The sequence below is a fragment of the Hemitrygon akajei genome, chromosome 20, assembly GCF_048418815.1.
Source record: "Hemitrygon akajei chromosome 20, sHemAka1.3, whole genome shotgun sequence".
NCBI lineage: Eukaryota > Metazoa > Chordata > Chondrichthyes > Myliobatiformes > Dasyatidae > Hemitrygon > Hemitrygon akajei.
In genome coordinates this window covers 33,355,435-33,370,119 of record NC_133143.1, presented here as the reverse complement: position 1 = coordinate 33,370,119, position 14,685 = coordinate 33,355,435, and the positions used below count along the sequence as shown (strand labels likewise).

At 40.7% G+C, this 14,685-nt stretch overlaps 1 protein-coding gene across 2 annotated transcripts in view; it reads right to left on the bottom strand.

Annotated features, from left to right (window-relative positions):
* Nucleotides 1-14,685, bottom strand: part of capn7 (calpain 7) — a 63,370-nt gene that overhangs the window by 12,921 nt on the left and 35,764 nt on the right. Inside the window, exons 10-16 of one of the 2 annotated variants that reach the window (XM_073024104.1) lie at nucleotides 11,796-11,942; nucleotides 10,763-10,869; nucleotides 10,550-10,670; nucleotides 8,324-8,468; nucleotides 7,361-7,460; nucleotides 2,300-2,435; nucleotides 880-955 (exon numbers count right to left, since the gene is read on the bottom strand). In XM_073024104.1, the coding sequence (XP_072880205.1) occupies nucleotides 880-955; nucleotides 2,300-2,435; nucleotides 7,361-7,460; nucleotides 8,324-8,468; nucleotides 10,550-10,670; nucleotides 10,763-10,869; nucleotides 11,796-11,942 (832 nt within the window). The remainder of the gene's footprint in view (nucleotides 1-879; nucleotides 956-2,299; nucleotides 2,436-7,360; nucleotides 7,461-8,323; nucleotides 8,469-10,549; nucleotides 10,671-10,762; nucleotides 10,870-11,795; nucleotides 11,943-14,685) is intronic. The other variant, XM_073024105.1, reaches the window with a different exon arrangement.

Here is a 14,685-nt window from a genome sequence, read left to right as displayed (position 1 = left end):
CCTATATTTCCATCTGACACCAGGATCCTTCACTTCTTCCTTGAACAGAGGTTCATACAGTAGTGGCACCTTAGCAAGACCCTCTGTTCACCTGGCTTAACTCACTCTCAGATTGAACCTACTGATCTCACCTTTAAGTTGACTCACTTTCTCCAAATCAAAGCTACAGCTGTGACTTTGTGGGATACATGGAACTATCCTTGTTCCAGCTCCACTCAGGGCCCTTTTGTTTTGTTTTGACCCATTGTATTGATAAACGTATTGCTGCTGTTTCCTGCATGCCCATGGAACACAAAAAAAAAATCAGTGCTTCTTTTTTTGCTGATTTCCACCCTGCTCTCAATTTAATTTTTACGTCTCAATCTTCCCCTCCCGTTTTTGTCTTCTCAGGGACTGGTTATGAACTTTCACCACTTAAATCCCACAGCCATCTCAAGTACACTTTCTTCCACTTGCAAGGACTATTCTATTCCCCCACTTTATCAGTCTTTATTTAATCTACTTTCATGACGAGACATTTCTACAACAGTGCGCCTGAGACAATGTCTTCCCTTTCCTGGCAAAGCTGATAAGGCTCTCAATCAGATCTTCTATTCTCTAACATCGGCTATCAGTATCTATTCCCACCAACCCGAGAAAGGATAGAATTCTCCCTATGCTCACTCCACATTCAAAGAGTAAAAAGGCCCAGTCTATCTTTATTCAGCTATTGCAATCTTCAGCTTGCCTTTTTTTTTGGCAGAATTAATTCTCTTTTGCTATACTTTAAAACATGGTTCAATTCAATCTACCGTTTGTTAGTCTAACGTTCCAGTTCTACTTGAGTACCCAATAACTTAATTTGCCAATTCCACATTAATTTCCAAGTGTTGCACTTACTTGGGTAATAAACCTTTTTGCCTCCAGTCTGATAAACAACCAATGTAATAAATTCTCGATTGTGGGCAAAATCATCCTGTAATTAGAATACAAATTTAACATTTGTGTTAAGGTATAAAGCATAACATGGAACACAGTATATTTCATACAACCGGACAAGATACTAAGTCTATTGCACCATAATCATTGTCCACAGAACCCCTCCCCCCTTAGTGCCCTCACCTCTCAATCTGAACAAATGTGTTTAATTTCCTTTTCAAAACCTAAAAGAACAGACCCACCTGGAACTGCACTCCAGACTCTTTAAAAAAAGCTTAAAATATAATGTCCCTTCATTTATTTGATGTCCTTAAAGCTGTGACAAGTTTTTATTTTGCCCATTAACTTCACCAAGAGTTCTCTCCATTTTGAATAACTATGTTCTCTCAGCAACTTTTTCTCTTCTTTGAAATGCACCCCAATTTCTCAGATATCTCATCACAGCCCAAGCATTTCAGTCACATGTTTTTCCGTGCCCTCTCTACGGGCTTACACACTTTCTAAATTGGGTGCAAGAGTATTTATTTCTCCGACGTGTCACTTTCTGCGGACAAACTCTCACTAAACTGAAAACAGGATCTCACAGGTAAGGATCTCTGACAATCTTGTGCCACGATACATAAACAGTCACGGGCAAAGCCTGCTGAGGGCTCTCTTGAAAGTGATTGACTAAATCCACCAGCAATTTGCACTTTCAATTCCTGCCTATAAAGCAACATCACTGCCAAAATCCACAACATAGGAAAACCTCATTAAATGAGAGCTATAGTGATGAACTGAGAAAATTACTGCATCTTATTTACTGTCAGCCAATCGGGTCTGAACTTCGATCACACTGCATTAAATAGATGAGCTTAACTTAGATCATGCGTCATTAAATCGATGACCAATTAAAAGAATCTTTCACCATTACCAGATGACCCTTCAATATAAATGTCTTTTGTTATAAGTATTTCTTCAGACACAAGATGATTTATAAATCCATGCATATCTGTTTGAAATACTATATATCCAAATAGTTAATTTACTAATAGTTGTAACCCATTCACCATGGCAAGTTCCAACACAGTTTTAATTGAAAGGGCAAGAAAATAAACAGGCACCTCAGAAAACCTCAACAGTACTAAAGACTTTCTACATTATACATAACTACAGAGAAATAATGAAGTTATACCAGAATCCCTATGTAAAGACACTTTAACAGCTTTAAAAAAGACTGACACTGTATGGAGATCATACTGCTTTTGCAGTCAATTTGACCCCAGAAGAGTGTATTTGGGGTGGGACAGGGGAATCAAAATAATATTTGAATTAAGGTGGCATTAAAATTTCTTCCCAAGGGCAACAAATCCAATGCCTTGATTACTTATCAGCAGCCTACCTTGTCAGTAATGTGTCTGGTCAACAAAACCCAAACAACAGCACCACCTTGTGGACACTGTACTTCCAGCTTGTACTGAGGGTTGTTAGCCAGGCTGTACACATCTTTCACAGGGCCTTGCTTTGCATCCCAGGTACTGCAGGGGAAGAGAAGAATAGCTCATTCGTTAAAGTTTATTATCAATGTCAAAAATCTTACAAATTAAATTATCTGTAGAAAATAAACACACACAAAATACTGGGGGAACTCAGGCAGCATCCTGACCTGCTAAATTCCTCCAGTGTTTTGTGTGTTTGTTGCTTTGGATTTCCAGCATCTACAGACTTCCTTGTGTTTGTAGAAAATAACAATTCAGAACATCTCTTCAACTTCCACATCCTGCACAGGTTTTATTTTTGAAATGGATGTCAGTCATGAGTGGAGGAGGAGAATGCAGGTGGCTGCTTAGTGGCGTGAGGGTAGGCTGTGCTTGGACTGGTCAACAGGAGGCCCATCTAGTCCATGAGCCAGTAGGGTTGGTCGGTACCATCTGAGGGGAATAATGCTCATAGTGATTTTTGGAAAGGTATACCTCTCTAGAGTTAGAAAAATGTGATAGCATTGCACCAGTGGTAGCTTTATGTGTGCTATCATGCATTTTATAACACTACCCTAGAACAAGCATTTCTGAAAAGTGGCCAATATAAAGTACAACATATATAATCAACCTAGTGGTACTTTGCCATCAGTGATGCCTCAAGATTGAAATTTGTCACAATGATAGCTGAGTTCAAACACTTTTCATCAAATGTTGTTATAAAATTCTACATTGAAAACTGTCACTGGTGGCACTCACTGTACAGTGCCCAATTTCAGTAGAGTGAATCATTTCATTTTTAGAAAAATGTTTGTCGGTTGTTTATTTTGGAAAAGTCAATAAAAACCCTAGGACACATATAATCAAATAGATCTGTAGAGAATTTATTCAGGAATTCAAAAAAGTAATCACTTTTTGTATATATTCCATATTAACATCAGTACAGCAGAAAATGTTACCCCACCCCCCAAAAGGTAAGAAAAACCTCATTTGGAGAGATTTCTGGAGTTTTATCAATGTTATATTTTACATATTGTATCAAATCAAAACAATCTTCAGCTTTTGTCATAGCATATAGAATTACAGTACAATAATTCAAATGTGGGGTTCCACACGGCCATAACCTAAGCCCCATTTGGTTGTAAAATGAATATATTTAATCAAAGACTGCTTTCCATACTTTGTTTTCCATACTTTCATAACCTATTAATAATCATAATAATTTTCCAAGTCTTCCACATCTTCATCTGAACTTCCCACACTCTCTGAGGTGGATGCCCAGTTCTCACAGTCTGCCAGTCTACACGTCAGTACACCTGAGGCCATTTGCAACACACATACATCTTGGGAGTGAACATTTTTTTGGACAATTACAGGCCAGTAGATCCGGGACGGCATCGGGTGCTTGGCTGGCCTTCCATCCAGTGCACCACCAACTATTCAGCTTCCTCTTCTCTCTCCATCTTCCAGGGCTTGGCACTCGTGGGTCCTTCTCCAAACATGTTCTCCATAATACCAGCCTGGTAGCTGGCTCGCTGTGCTGTTTTGTTAAGTAGTCCTTGTATGGTGGGAGTTGATGACTTTTGATTTCATCTTTTTAGGCACAGAAAAGGTGATATCTGAGCTCATTGGCCTTGGTGGTCAATGCTTTTGGGGCATACAGGAGACATGGAAATGCCTCCAGTTCGTCCATCAGTTCTGGGGAGAGGTCCCATTCCTGACCCAACTCTAAGAATGTGTCCTGAGTTTCCCTGCTGCTGGTCAGAAGTTTTAGGGCACTTGCCTTCCCTTTGCCTGCAAGAACGCTTACAGTGTCACATCCTGTCTATGTGTGTAACCCGATGAGAGCCCTACAAACCTCGGTGCCACCAGTGGCAGCAACCTTCCTGATGTCTACAAGCCTTTTACGGGTTCTAGTGCCACACTTCTGGAACAACGGGGCCTCAATCTTGTCACAGAATGCTAAAGACATGACAAGGACATCTATGTCTTCTGAGCAGATCACTACAGATTGCTATCCCTCTCTTGTGGCATGGGCAGCATGGAGAAGTAGGCGGCCATCTGCTTCTTCTTGTTGACACTGAAGAGCTGACACCTTCTCACTGTCTTGAAATGTGATTCAGTAACATTTGTCATTCACCGTTGCATACAGAATCTTCTCCTGTAGCTTTTCTCTGTACTCTGCCTTCCTCCATTCATGGACTATGAAGCTAAGGAGGCTATTTTTGTTACTGACTTTGGTCAGGAAGCTGCTCCACTGCCTCACCACCTGTGATAGCTTGCAACTCATGACCAGTCTCTTCACCCCGTAGAGATCTTCCACTATTCTTGGTAGAGTTCTCCTTGTATGTGTCGAACACAACTGTTCTGCTACTCTGACTTCCTTCCCTCAGAGCCATACCCAGAATTGTTGTGGCAACATCTCTGAAAGTAACTTGATTACCTTTGGACCAAGTTCATTCCATCAACCACTGTAGCAGAGTTCGCTGGGAGTTGCTCTTCTACTGCTACGTTTTTCTGCAAGGTTGTGGCTAAAGTAGCTTTATTTGTCTTTTTCAGCAATCCTTCTGGTGTGGACAGGGCCCAGGGCGATGGTCCAAGGGGATGAGAAAGGATATCCTCCATATGTAGACTGTGCCCTTGTGCCATCACTATGATGCGTCCAAAGACCTGTCTGCTTTCAAGATGATCGCCCTCCCATTTGATTTCACTTCTCTCTTCTTACACACATCACTGAATGTTTTCAGCTTGTTGGTTTTCATTGGGTCATGGGATTTCTTTGCTTCCTCTAGTCTCTCATCCTTGAAGGTTGCATAGCATTGCTCACCAATCTCATATGCCTTCATCAGGTCAGAGGCAATGTCCTTGGGGGCTGCCTTTGCTGTAGAGATGCTAATGAGGTCCAGCTTCTCTGCAAGTGGGTTGACCCATTCATGTATGAGGCTAACCACTGATGAAACTGCTTCCTCATCTTTCTGGATTCTTGGCCGCTGTAGCTCCGCATGACAAAGCTCTCATTTGTTGCCTTGGACCATCTCCCTTAACTGTCCCAGGAATGCAATGCGGTGCTCGGCTGTTATATAACAACGCTTGATAGCTCCAGCATTCAGGCTGAACCATGATGTGCCTCCAGGAGTCTGTGTGTCTTTGTTCAATAGCCTGGTCCACCGGGATTGGCCCAAAGGGGTTGTTACTTGACAGCTGCACTGAGAATTGGCCTGTCTTGAAGGCCTCATACACAGAAGGATTCTTCTCTGGGAGGTTCATCATCTGAGCCAAGTAAGGGGACAGGTACCTGGCATAATTCATCTTATCACAGGCAAAGCACCATGGGATGGATCATGGTACTTATAGCATGGAGGCGTAACTCCCAGTCCTCCTCACGACAGGCGCACAGAAGCCCAAGTACTACGTTCTCTACCATGTCAATGTATGATATCCAGAATGCGGACAGCTCTCCATTGTTGTGACGGAAAGCTACCACAGCTACAATGCTATCACATATTTTTTAGCACTAGGGGTAGATACCTTGCCAAAAATTACTATAAGAATTATTCCCCCCCCCGCCCTGATGGTACAGGTGCCCCAAGTTTGGGGTCGTGGCTCATGGACTAATCAGAACGAAGCTGTCTCCTGAAGGGTGGGGCTATGGTCACGAAGAAAGAAAAAAAGAAACAGACGAGAGCAGAATTAGGATCCAAGTTAGGGACTTGGAGGCAAGGATGGTGTGGTCTGGTGGGGTGGGATTGGGGGAAATTCAGAGAGATTTAGTGGAGCCTGGGTACAAAGAACATGCCAGCACTGACAGAGAAGGAGAACAGACCAAGACTCACCAGATTGCAAATTACTTCAAACTATCTCTATGCATATGACTAGACCAGATCCAGCCGTATGACGAGGAAACTTCTAGCGGGACAGAAATTGAGAATCATAGTCTTTTTTCTTCTATTAACAGTTTGCAAAACCTGAGCTTGAAGTGAATGATTTTGCAATGTGCAATGTGCAATGTGCAATCCAGCCGTATGACGAGGAAACTTCTAGCGGGACAGAAATTGAGAACCCAAAATTTTAAAACCCAAAAAATTGATAAAAGTAGAATTTTTTTTAAATCCCAAAATTAACAAGATAGTGAAATTTGATGTTAATATAGCAAGAGATCTTACAAATATATCTTAAAAAAGGATGGGCTATCAAAAAAAGTTACTTATTAAATTGGCAGTAGAATCAATGACACAGTATTAACATAATGAACAGACAGTGCAACAGCCAAATCTCCAACTGGTTCAACCTTAACCATCCTGTCAGATGACCGGTGATTAAAATATCAAGGCATATCTCAAAGGACTTCAACAAGTGACTTCTGCAGAATCACCATTGCAAAATCATCAAATCAAGCATATGGGGCAAAATGACCATTAAGTGGAGCAAGAACTTAGGTTGCTCGAAGAACTTCTAGATGTGCTTTAAAATGAATGATCTCTAACGACCACCTAAATTGCAATAAATATATATTTCACAAGAAGTACATACATTATTTTAAAAATAGCACCTGTTGAGTTTTGAAGCATGAGATATGATGATTGAAACCATTCATATGGAAAGGTCATTTCCTCTTGAGGGAGAATGTCGTACAAGGAGTCATTGTTTAACAGAAACCCTGTCCATTTACTACAGAGATGAAATACCTTCAGAGTAGGTCATGGGTATTTTGAAGTCTATTCATCAAAGGACAGGGTGTATGGGTATTTCTAAAGCAGAGGTAGCGAGATTATTGACAGGTACATAGATGGAAGGTTATAATTAATAGGCTGGAATGTAGAGTCATGTTTACAATCAGATCAGCTGTGATTTTATTAAGAGGCAAAACAGGCTGGAAGATTGCTGCTCCTAATTCAAGTCTTCTGCAAGTGTACCATTTTGCCCTTGAAAGCACACACTGCCTCTCAGAGACAAAGGAAATCAAGCATTGGAGGGAGTGAACTAACCTGTGAATGCAAGTTGACTCTTTGAATAGTCCAGGATTCCAGCTCAAATAAATTACATCATAATGCCGACAAAGGTCCTCCCAGCTAATCCAGAAAATCCCTGTAATATGGAAAAGTTTCCAAAATCAGCATGAGTGACAAAGAATTGGCCATCAACCTCAATGCCCAAAGATATTTAAAATTTCCTTTTGCAATGTATTGCTGCCACATAACAACAAATTTCATGACATATGCCAGTGATATTAAACCTGATTCTGATCCTAAAACCATATCAACTTATAATGCTTTGCTGGAAAACGGCACTGTTTCATTTCTTTATAGATAAGAGTGTCAATAGGGAAGAACATCTGCTCCAAGTTCGAGGAAGTTAAGTGTGGCCTGGAAATAGAAAGTGAGAAAGACTGGGTGTCTGTGATGAAGACTATTCTAATTTCTAAATGGCAACAAACTGGATTTGGTACTTTGGGACATGCATTTCTTTCCCCCACCCTCCCAAACCCATTCATCTCTTGGGAAATAGTTAACTTCCAGATACTGCAAGATGAAACTGACATAGTTTAAGATATAAAGAACCCACAGGAACAATTTATTTATATTTATTTATTTTATTTAGTCATACAGCCTGGCGTAGGCCCTTCCAGCCACACTGCCCCAGATAACCCACAACACTGATAAACCCTAACCTAATCACTGAACAATTTTCAATGACCGGTTAACCTACCCGGTATGTCTTTGGACTGTGGGAGGAAACTGGAGCTCCTAGGGAAAACCCATGCATTCCACGGGGAAAACATACAGAGACTCCTTGGAGAATGGTGCCAGAATCGAACTCCGAACTCTGGAATGTCCCGAGCTGTAACAGCATCGTGCTAATGGCCGCGCTACCACGGTATCCAATGGTGTCATAAAGCTGCAGCTTTGGTTGTGGAAGGGTAAAATACACCTCATATCATTAAAACTTACCATTATCAATTTTCTGTGCTGTTTTGGGATCAAAATTCAAGTACTTCTGAAGGGCTGGAGTCCAGCTCTTCTCATCTTTGTCACTATACCGTCCTTTCCATCTCAAATGGCTCCATGGATTTTTAAGCTGAAGGAATTTAAGACCCTGCAAGATAGTAGGAAACATGCATTATGAGTTCAAGATTACCTGCTGTGTTTTCACTTGGGACAGTGAATCTGGAAGGAAATAATTTTCAGCATAGTGTAGGTTTTCATTGTTCAACTAACTCAACAAATCTTCAGAAGTGACAAATCCAAGTACCACCAGGAAGTAAGCAAGCTAATATCCCGGTGCAGTCACAAGAACATTTGAATACGCACAGAACAGTGGAGATGGAGGACCTCATGTGGGAGAACCGGATCTTTTAAATCTATTCAATATACTAATTGATTTACTTGTTTATTTATTACGCTTTATTTTATTTATTTATTTATTTATTTTTCTCTCTGTCTGCTAGATTACGTATTGCATTGAACTGCTGCTGCTAAGTTAACAAATTTCATGTCACATGCCGGTGATTAAAATAAACCTAATTCTGATCTCCATCATTAACAAAAAGGCTCAGCAGAAGATGTACTTCTTGTGGCAATTGGTAAAATCCCATCCTCCCCGGAACACACCAGTGCAATTCTACTCTGCCATCATAGAGAGCATTGTCACATCAGCCATTACTGTCTGGTTTGGCACAGCATTCTCCCACTGCACACAAAATCTACAGTGAACTGTCAGGACGACAGAACTGGACATTGGCTGCAGTCTACCATCACTGTTGTATGTCCAGGACAAAGCAGCAGGCAGGAAAACGAATCACTGTGGACACTATCCATTCAGCAAACTGCCTTTTCCAAAAGCTCCCATCCGGAAAGCACTACAGGGCTATTAAAACAAATACTTCATGCCACCTTAAAATTTTCTTCCCCTAGGGAGTTAATCTAGACAACTATCTCCCCCCCACCCCCCACATCTGTTACCTCAGCCACTGCACTGTAAACACTTGCTGCTATTAATGCACATTTTATTCCAGATTGGTACCTCTAACTTTAGAGTAGGTTAAAAGCGGTTGAATGTTCTTGTTTTTTAATTGCATGTACTGCTAACCCACGACCGCAAACTCCTAATACATGCAAATCTACTTTTACAGCAAATAAAGTTGATCCTTGATATTACTGTTACGAATGTGCCACAACTCTGAGGGGCCGAAGGGTACAAAGTCACCCCCTCCTTTTTGAGAATCGCAAGATCGCTATTAATTTGGGTCTGGGACCCAGGAAATGAGAGAGAGACGTCCAGAATACACAGGGTTTGGAATGTGTCCTGGCCTCAGCAAGACGGAACCATTGATAACAGCTATTGTCTCTTGGAGACGGAATTGTGTATTGAGTACTGTACTATTCATTGAAACCCCTCAGGGGATGACCAGAGTGGGCTGGTTGAGGGATTGCATCATCCCAACCTGACTGACATCTGAGACCCCGTGAGTAAGGATAAAAGAGGGTCTGGGGAACAACCCCTTTAGACGCACCAGGAGAAACGCTGGAAATCCAGTGACAGCGTTTGATAGCCAAAGCCGGTGGGGCCTGTGTGTGTCCTCCCTTGCCAGGGTAGCGGGCTTACCACGGAAGAACAGCTTAGCTAAAGGAGAGGCCACAAGGGAACGGCCACGACAATGAGACTCTGAAGGATCGAAAGTATAAAAAGGAAAAGCTGGCAAATTTCTAAAAATCTCTGTCTTGACTCCAACCAAAGGCTGCAGCCTGAATGAACTGAGTGACTTTTATATTTCCATTGGACAATACATTATCCCCTAGACAACGATAGAGCTATTTCTTATTGATTATTATTATACCCGCACTTTTAGATTTAGTATTGACAACGTATATTATCTGTATGTTTGCATTGATATTATTTTTGTGTATTTTTACTAATACTGTTAAAAATAGTACCATCAGACTTCAACGGACCTCTCTATCTTTGCTGGTAAGTGACCCAGTTACGGGGTTCGTAACATTACCATAAGGTCACCTTGTGAAACTGTAATACAGAATATGCCTGGAACTGGAATATGTACAGTAGAAGTGCTAAGCAGTCTTATTAATGACTAGTCATTAACACAGTTAGTTTGCATTTAGGATCCAATTGTACATGGTAAGGGCTGCCCCTTCTATCTCACATACAAACATTGTTACCTTGTACTCCCGGATGTCAAGGACAGCATATGCGTGTGTAGGTACCAGACCCCAACGTTCTCCTTCTTCCTCACTCATTATACCAGTCGCTGTGGTAACTAGAACATCTCCTTTGTGAAACCTAGTAGATGTGGATATTGAACAAATGCAATGTTCTTAAACTGTTGAATAAAGCCATTTAAGTCACTTACTGGTGCATTAAAAATGGTTTACCTTTGATAAAGCATTTTGAACGTGCCCTCGTAGTCGAACTTCTGATTGTCTGAATGCATTGCTATTCGCTCTGGTATCCAGCCAGTCAAGGCGTGAAGATCAATGTTCTACAGTGTTGAGAAAACACTTAATTATATATATCATGTCGCATAATCAATTGTGAGACAAACAGTGAACTTCAAAGCTTTAAAACCTGATACATTGATTAGGTCATGTAATCAAAGCACAACTGTGCTTTTATCTAATTATTTCACATCTGAAAATTAACATAAGAGTGAGATCACTTCAGTACTTCTTTACGAATAGGAACATAAAAGAGGTCCCAAATTTCACAGAACGTTCCTGAAAGGGAATCACCACCACCATGCAATATAGAGGCAATGCTTTAAAATGAATTCTCAATCTAAGTATCTTTAATTGGAAAAACCCAAAAACAAGTGGTCACAGCATTAACTGGAAATTATTGCCATTCTTATGAAGTTGTGTTTCCTACATTACAGCACAATACAGGCCTTTTTGGCCCATGATGTTGAGCTGACTTTATAATCTACTCCAAGATCCCTCCTACATAGCTCTCCATATTTCTATCATTCATGTGCCCATCTAAGAATTTCTTAAATGTCCTTAATGCTGCCTCTACTAGCACCCCTGGCAGGCTGTAACATGCACCTACCACTTTCTTTGTAAAATACTCACCTCTGGTATCACCTGCCTCCTCCCCCATACTTTCCTCAAATCATCTTAAAGTTATGCTCTCAAATATTAGCTATTTCCTCCCTGGGGAAAAAAAAAGACTGGCTAAAGTGTGAATTATATTCCAAGGATGTGAAAATTAATAATTGAAAAAGGAAAATAATTGTATTTCACATGAAAAAAAATTGCAGATTGAGTAAGTCAGAAATTTTATTTTATAATTATTCTGGTAATGAGCATAAGAAATTTTACACCAGTTTAAGAATAAGCAATGTTTTTATTTCCTCATCATGTAATGGGGGAGAGTAAAATTAAGATATTATTCACAATTAATACTTACAGAGTTGGAACCTGGGAAATCATATCCTCCCATGACCTTCATATAGGCCTTTTCTATCAGTGAGATCCAAAGTTCATTCTTGTTGTTGGAGTAGGAACAAAGCAGCTCACCGTTATGATCCACTGGCAAGTAGTCATCAATGATTACCTGTTTTCCAAGCACATTTGGGAAAATGAAACTAGATTGCAGGTCAATGATTTAAAACACACGTCAACAAACTGCAGGTCATGCCGTGGTTGCAAACAGATAAACGTAACCACCAGCCATTCAATAACTAGGAGGTACAATGACCATGAGCAATTGACTTGATTCCCAAGACCCTGCAAAAGTTATAAGCTGGCAGGTATAGTCATTGGGTTATGCACTAGTTATACATGGGTGGAAGAAACGTATAAACAGCCAAAGACAGAAGCACCCTCTACCCTCTCAGCTCATCAACGCTAACTGAGAAAAATGAGAAATAATGACAAATAAAAACAGCTGTGTTTAAGGACACAAGGTACAGAAGATATAATAATTATCATTTTCTTGTAGAGATGTATTGCAAATCAATAGATCAAAAGATAGACATCTTCTTCACAAAAGTGCTAATTGTCTCCAGGAACCCCAGTTGGCACCAACTATAACACTCATCACTAAACACAGAGTTGAATGGAAGCACCCACATCTGGGATATTTAATTATTAAATAATTGATTCAGTTACACAATTGCTGACTTAATCAAAGGCAGCCACAGCATTCGAAGTTCGATGTTACTAAATGATACTGTAGATTCACAGCTCTCCTACCAATTAGTTGGTTATCAATGACAAAAGCATAAAGTATCTGGTTAATTTGGTTAATCCAAATCATACTACAAAACTATATGGCTACATCCTATAATGGACTGAAGGGAAACAAAAGTAATGTTTTCTCTTTGCACAAAGACAATTACACAGAAGCAAAACCAGACTGTACAAAAATCACATGCCAGAGTGAAACTATAAGGAAAGACTGAATTTCCTTTCAGAGGTGCACCAAGAAGTAATGCTGGAACTTAAATGGATAGATACGTAAATTTATTCACTTTTGGGAAATCCACAACTAGAAAGTTAAAAATACAAAATGATCACCAATAAATTGAATAAACTATCCAGGAGACATTTTTGTATCTATTGAGGGGTCAGAAATGGAAACCACTTTGATAAGGAATAATTGACATGAACAGCATAAACTAAGAAAAAAATGTAAGGTGAAAGGATAGAAAGAATATGTGCTGAAGGGCTAGAAGCTGTGAGAGGGGAACAGATGGCTTGTTTCTCTGTTGAAAGTGTAACATTCAGCATTATTATTTTAAGTGGAGCTCATTATCGAAAGTCTCTTCTCCAGGTTGAAATCAGAATAGCCAGGGCTCTTTTGTCCAACAACCTTTAGTTGTAGGTGCATGATGGAAAGTGGTGATGGCTCAGAAAGCACAGCAACACAGAAACAAAATTATCAGAGTATAAAGTTAAGCCAAAAGCAGGCAAGCTGCTGTCGGCAGCCTACGGCCCACTAGGAGTGATGAGCTTAAGTAAGTTTGGAAGCTGAAACGGTGCCCTGGAGGAATACGGAAACAGGAAAGAACTTCAACATGGAATCAGGGCGGCTAAAAAGGCAGCCCTGAAATTCTGCTAGTGAGTAGGATAAAGGAAACTCCGAATGCATTTTATCCACGCATTAAAAACAGATAACCAGAGAGAGGATAGGAACAGTCAAGAACAAAGGAGGGAATAATGGCCAGAGCCAGCAATCTTCCAGTAAGATGGTGGTGCGTTTGGATGCAGTGGCTTCTCAGCATCCAACCAAAAGCCTTCTTTAAATGTTTTTTTTTTCGCGATCACAAGACAAGGCTGGATGTAAAGAACTTCATGCATGGCAGGTCTACCCCACAATGAGGTGCTTGTTTGTGGGGCAGCTGGACTTTGTGCAGTCAACAGTGAGTAACTACCTTGGATGCTTCTACTCTGATCACAAGATCCTGCTGGACATCAGTAATATAAAATGCTGCAAGTCCCTTTCCCTTGCTTACTAGCAACATAGATGGTAGGGGAGCTGCGTGGCCTTGTCTGTAGCAAGGACTAGGCCTCAAACCACGGGTTTGCCTGTTGCAGCAGTCCAGGAGAGGAGAAGCCAGAGGCGGTGTGGCATGGCGTCCATGCTGGGTTGGGTGCTGCCATCTAGTGTTCACTTGGTGGAGCCAAGCCAGGGTGTGTGCGTGTGTACATTTGACTGTGGACTGCTGAAAAATACTTGTTCTTGATGATAACACCCATATACCATCAATTTACAGAGCACATCGCTTAGGGACGTGGGCTATATACTTTTTAGTGAGACTGTATGGTTACTTGCTATCTGATATGTGCCTTGAGACCAGTATGACTGTTGGTACTGTGTTTTGCACCCTGGCCCCAGAAGAACAGGTTTCTACATTTTCTATGTAACATGTTTCATTTGGCTGTACTTATGTATGGTTGAATGATAATTAAACTTGAACTTTAGATAAGATATTAAACAAGTACTTTGAATTGGTATTGACCAAGAAGGACATGAAGTACAGTAAGATCAGAGAGGGAGGGGTTTATCCCAGTTTATTGAAAGAGGAAAGAAAGGATATTGCTGGGTCTTGTCAGAGATCTTTGCATCCTCTTTACCCACTGGTGAGGTCCCAGGGGACTGAAGAATAGCCAGTGTTATTCCATTGTTTAGGGAGGGCAACAGGGACAAATAATGAAATTATAAGCTGGGGAGCTTTAAACCAGTGGTAGGCAATCTACTGGAGAAGATTCTTTGAAAAAGGATTCTACGCACATTTGGAAAAACAGATATATTAGTCAGCATAGATTTGTGTGGGGAAGGTCATGTATGGTTG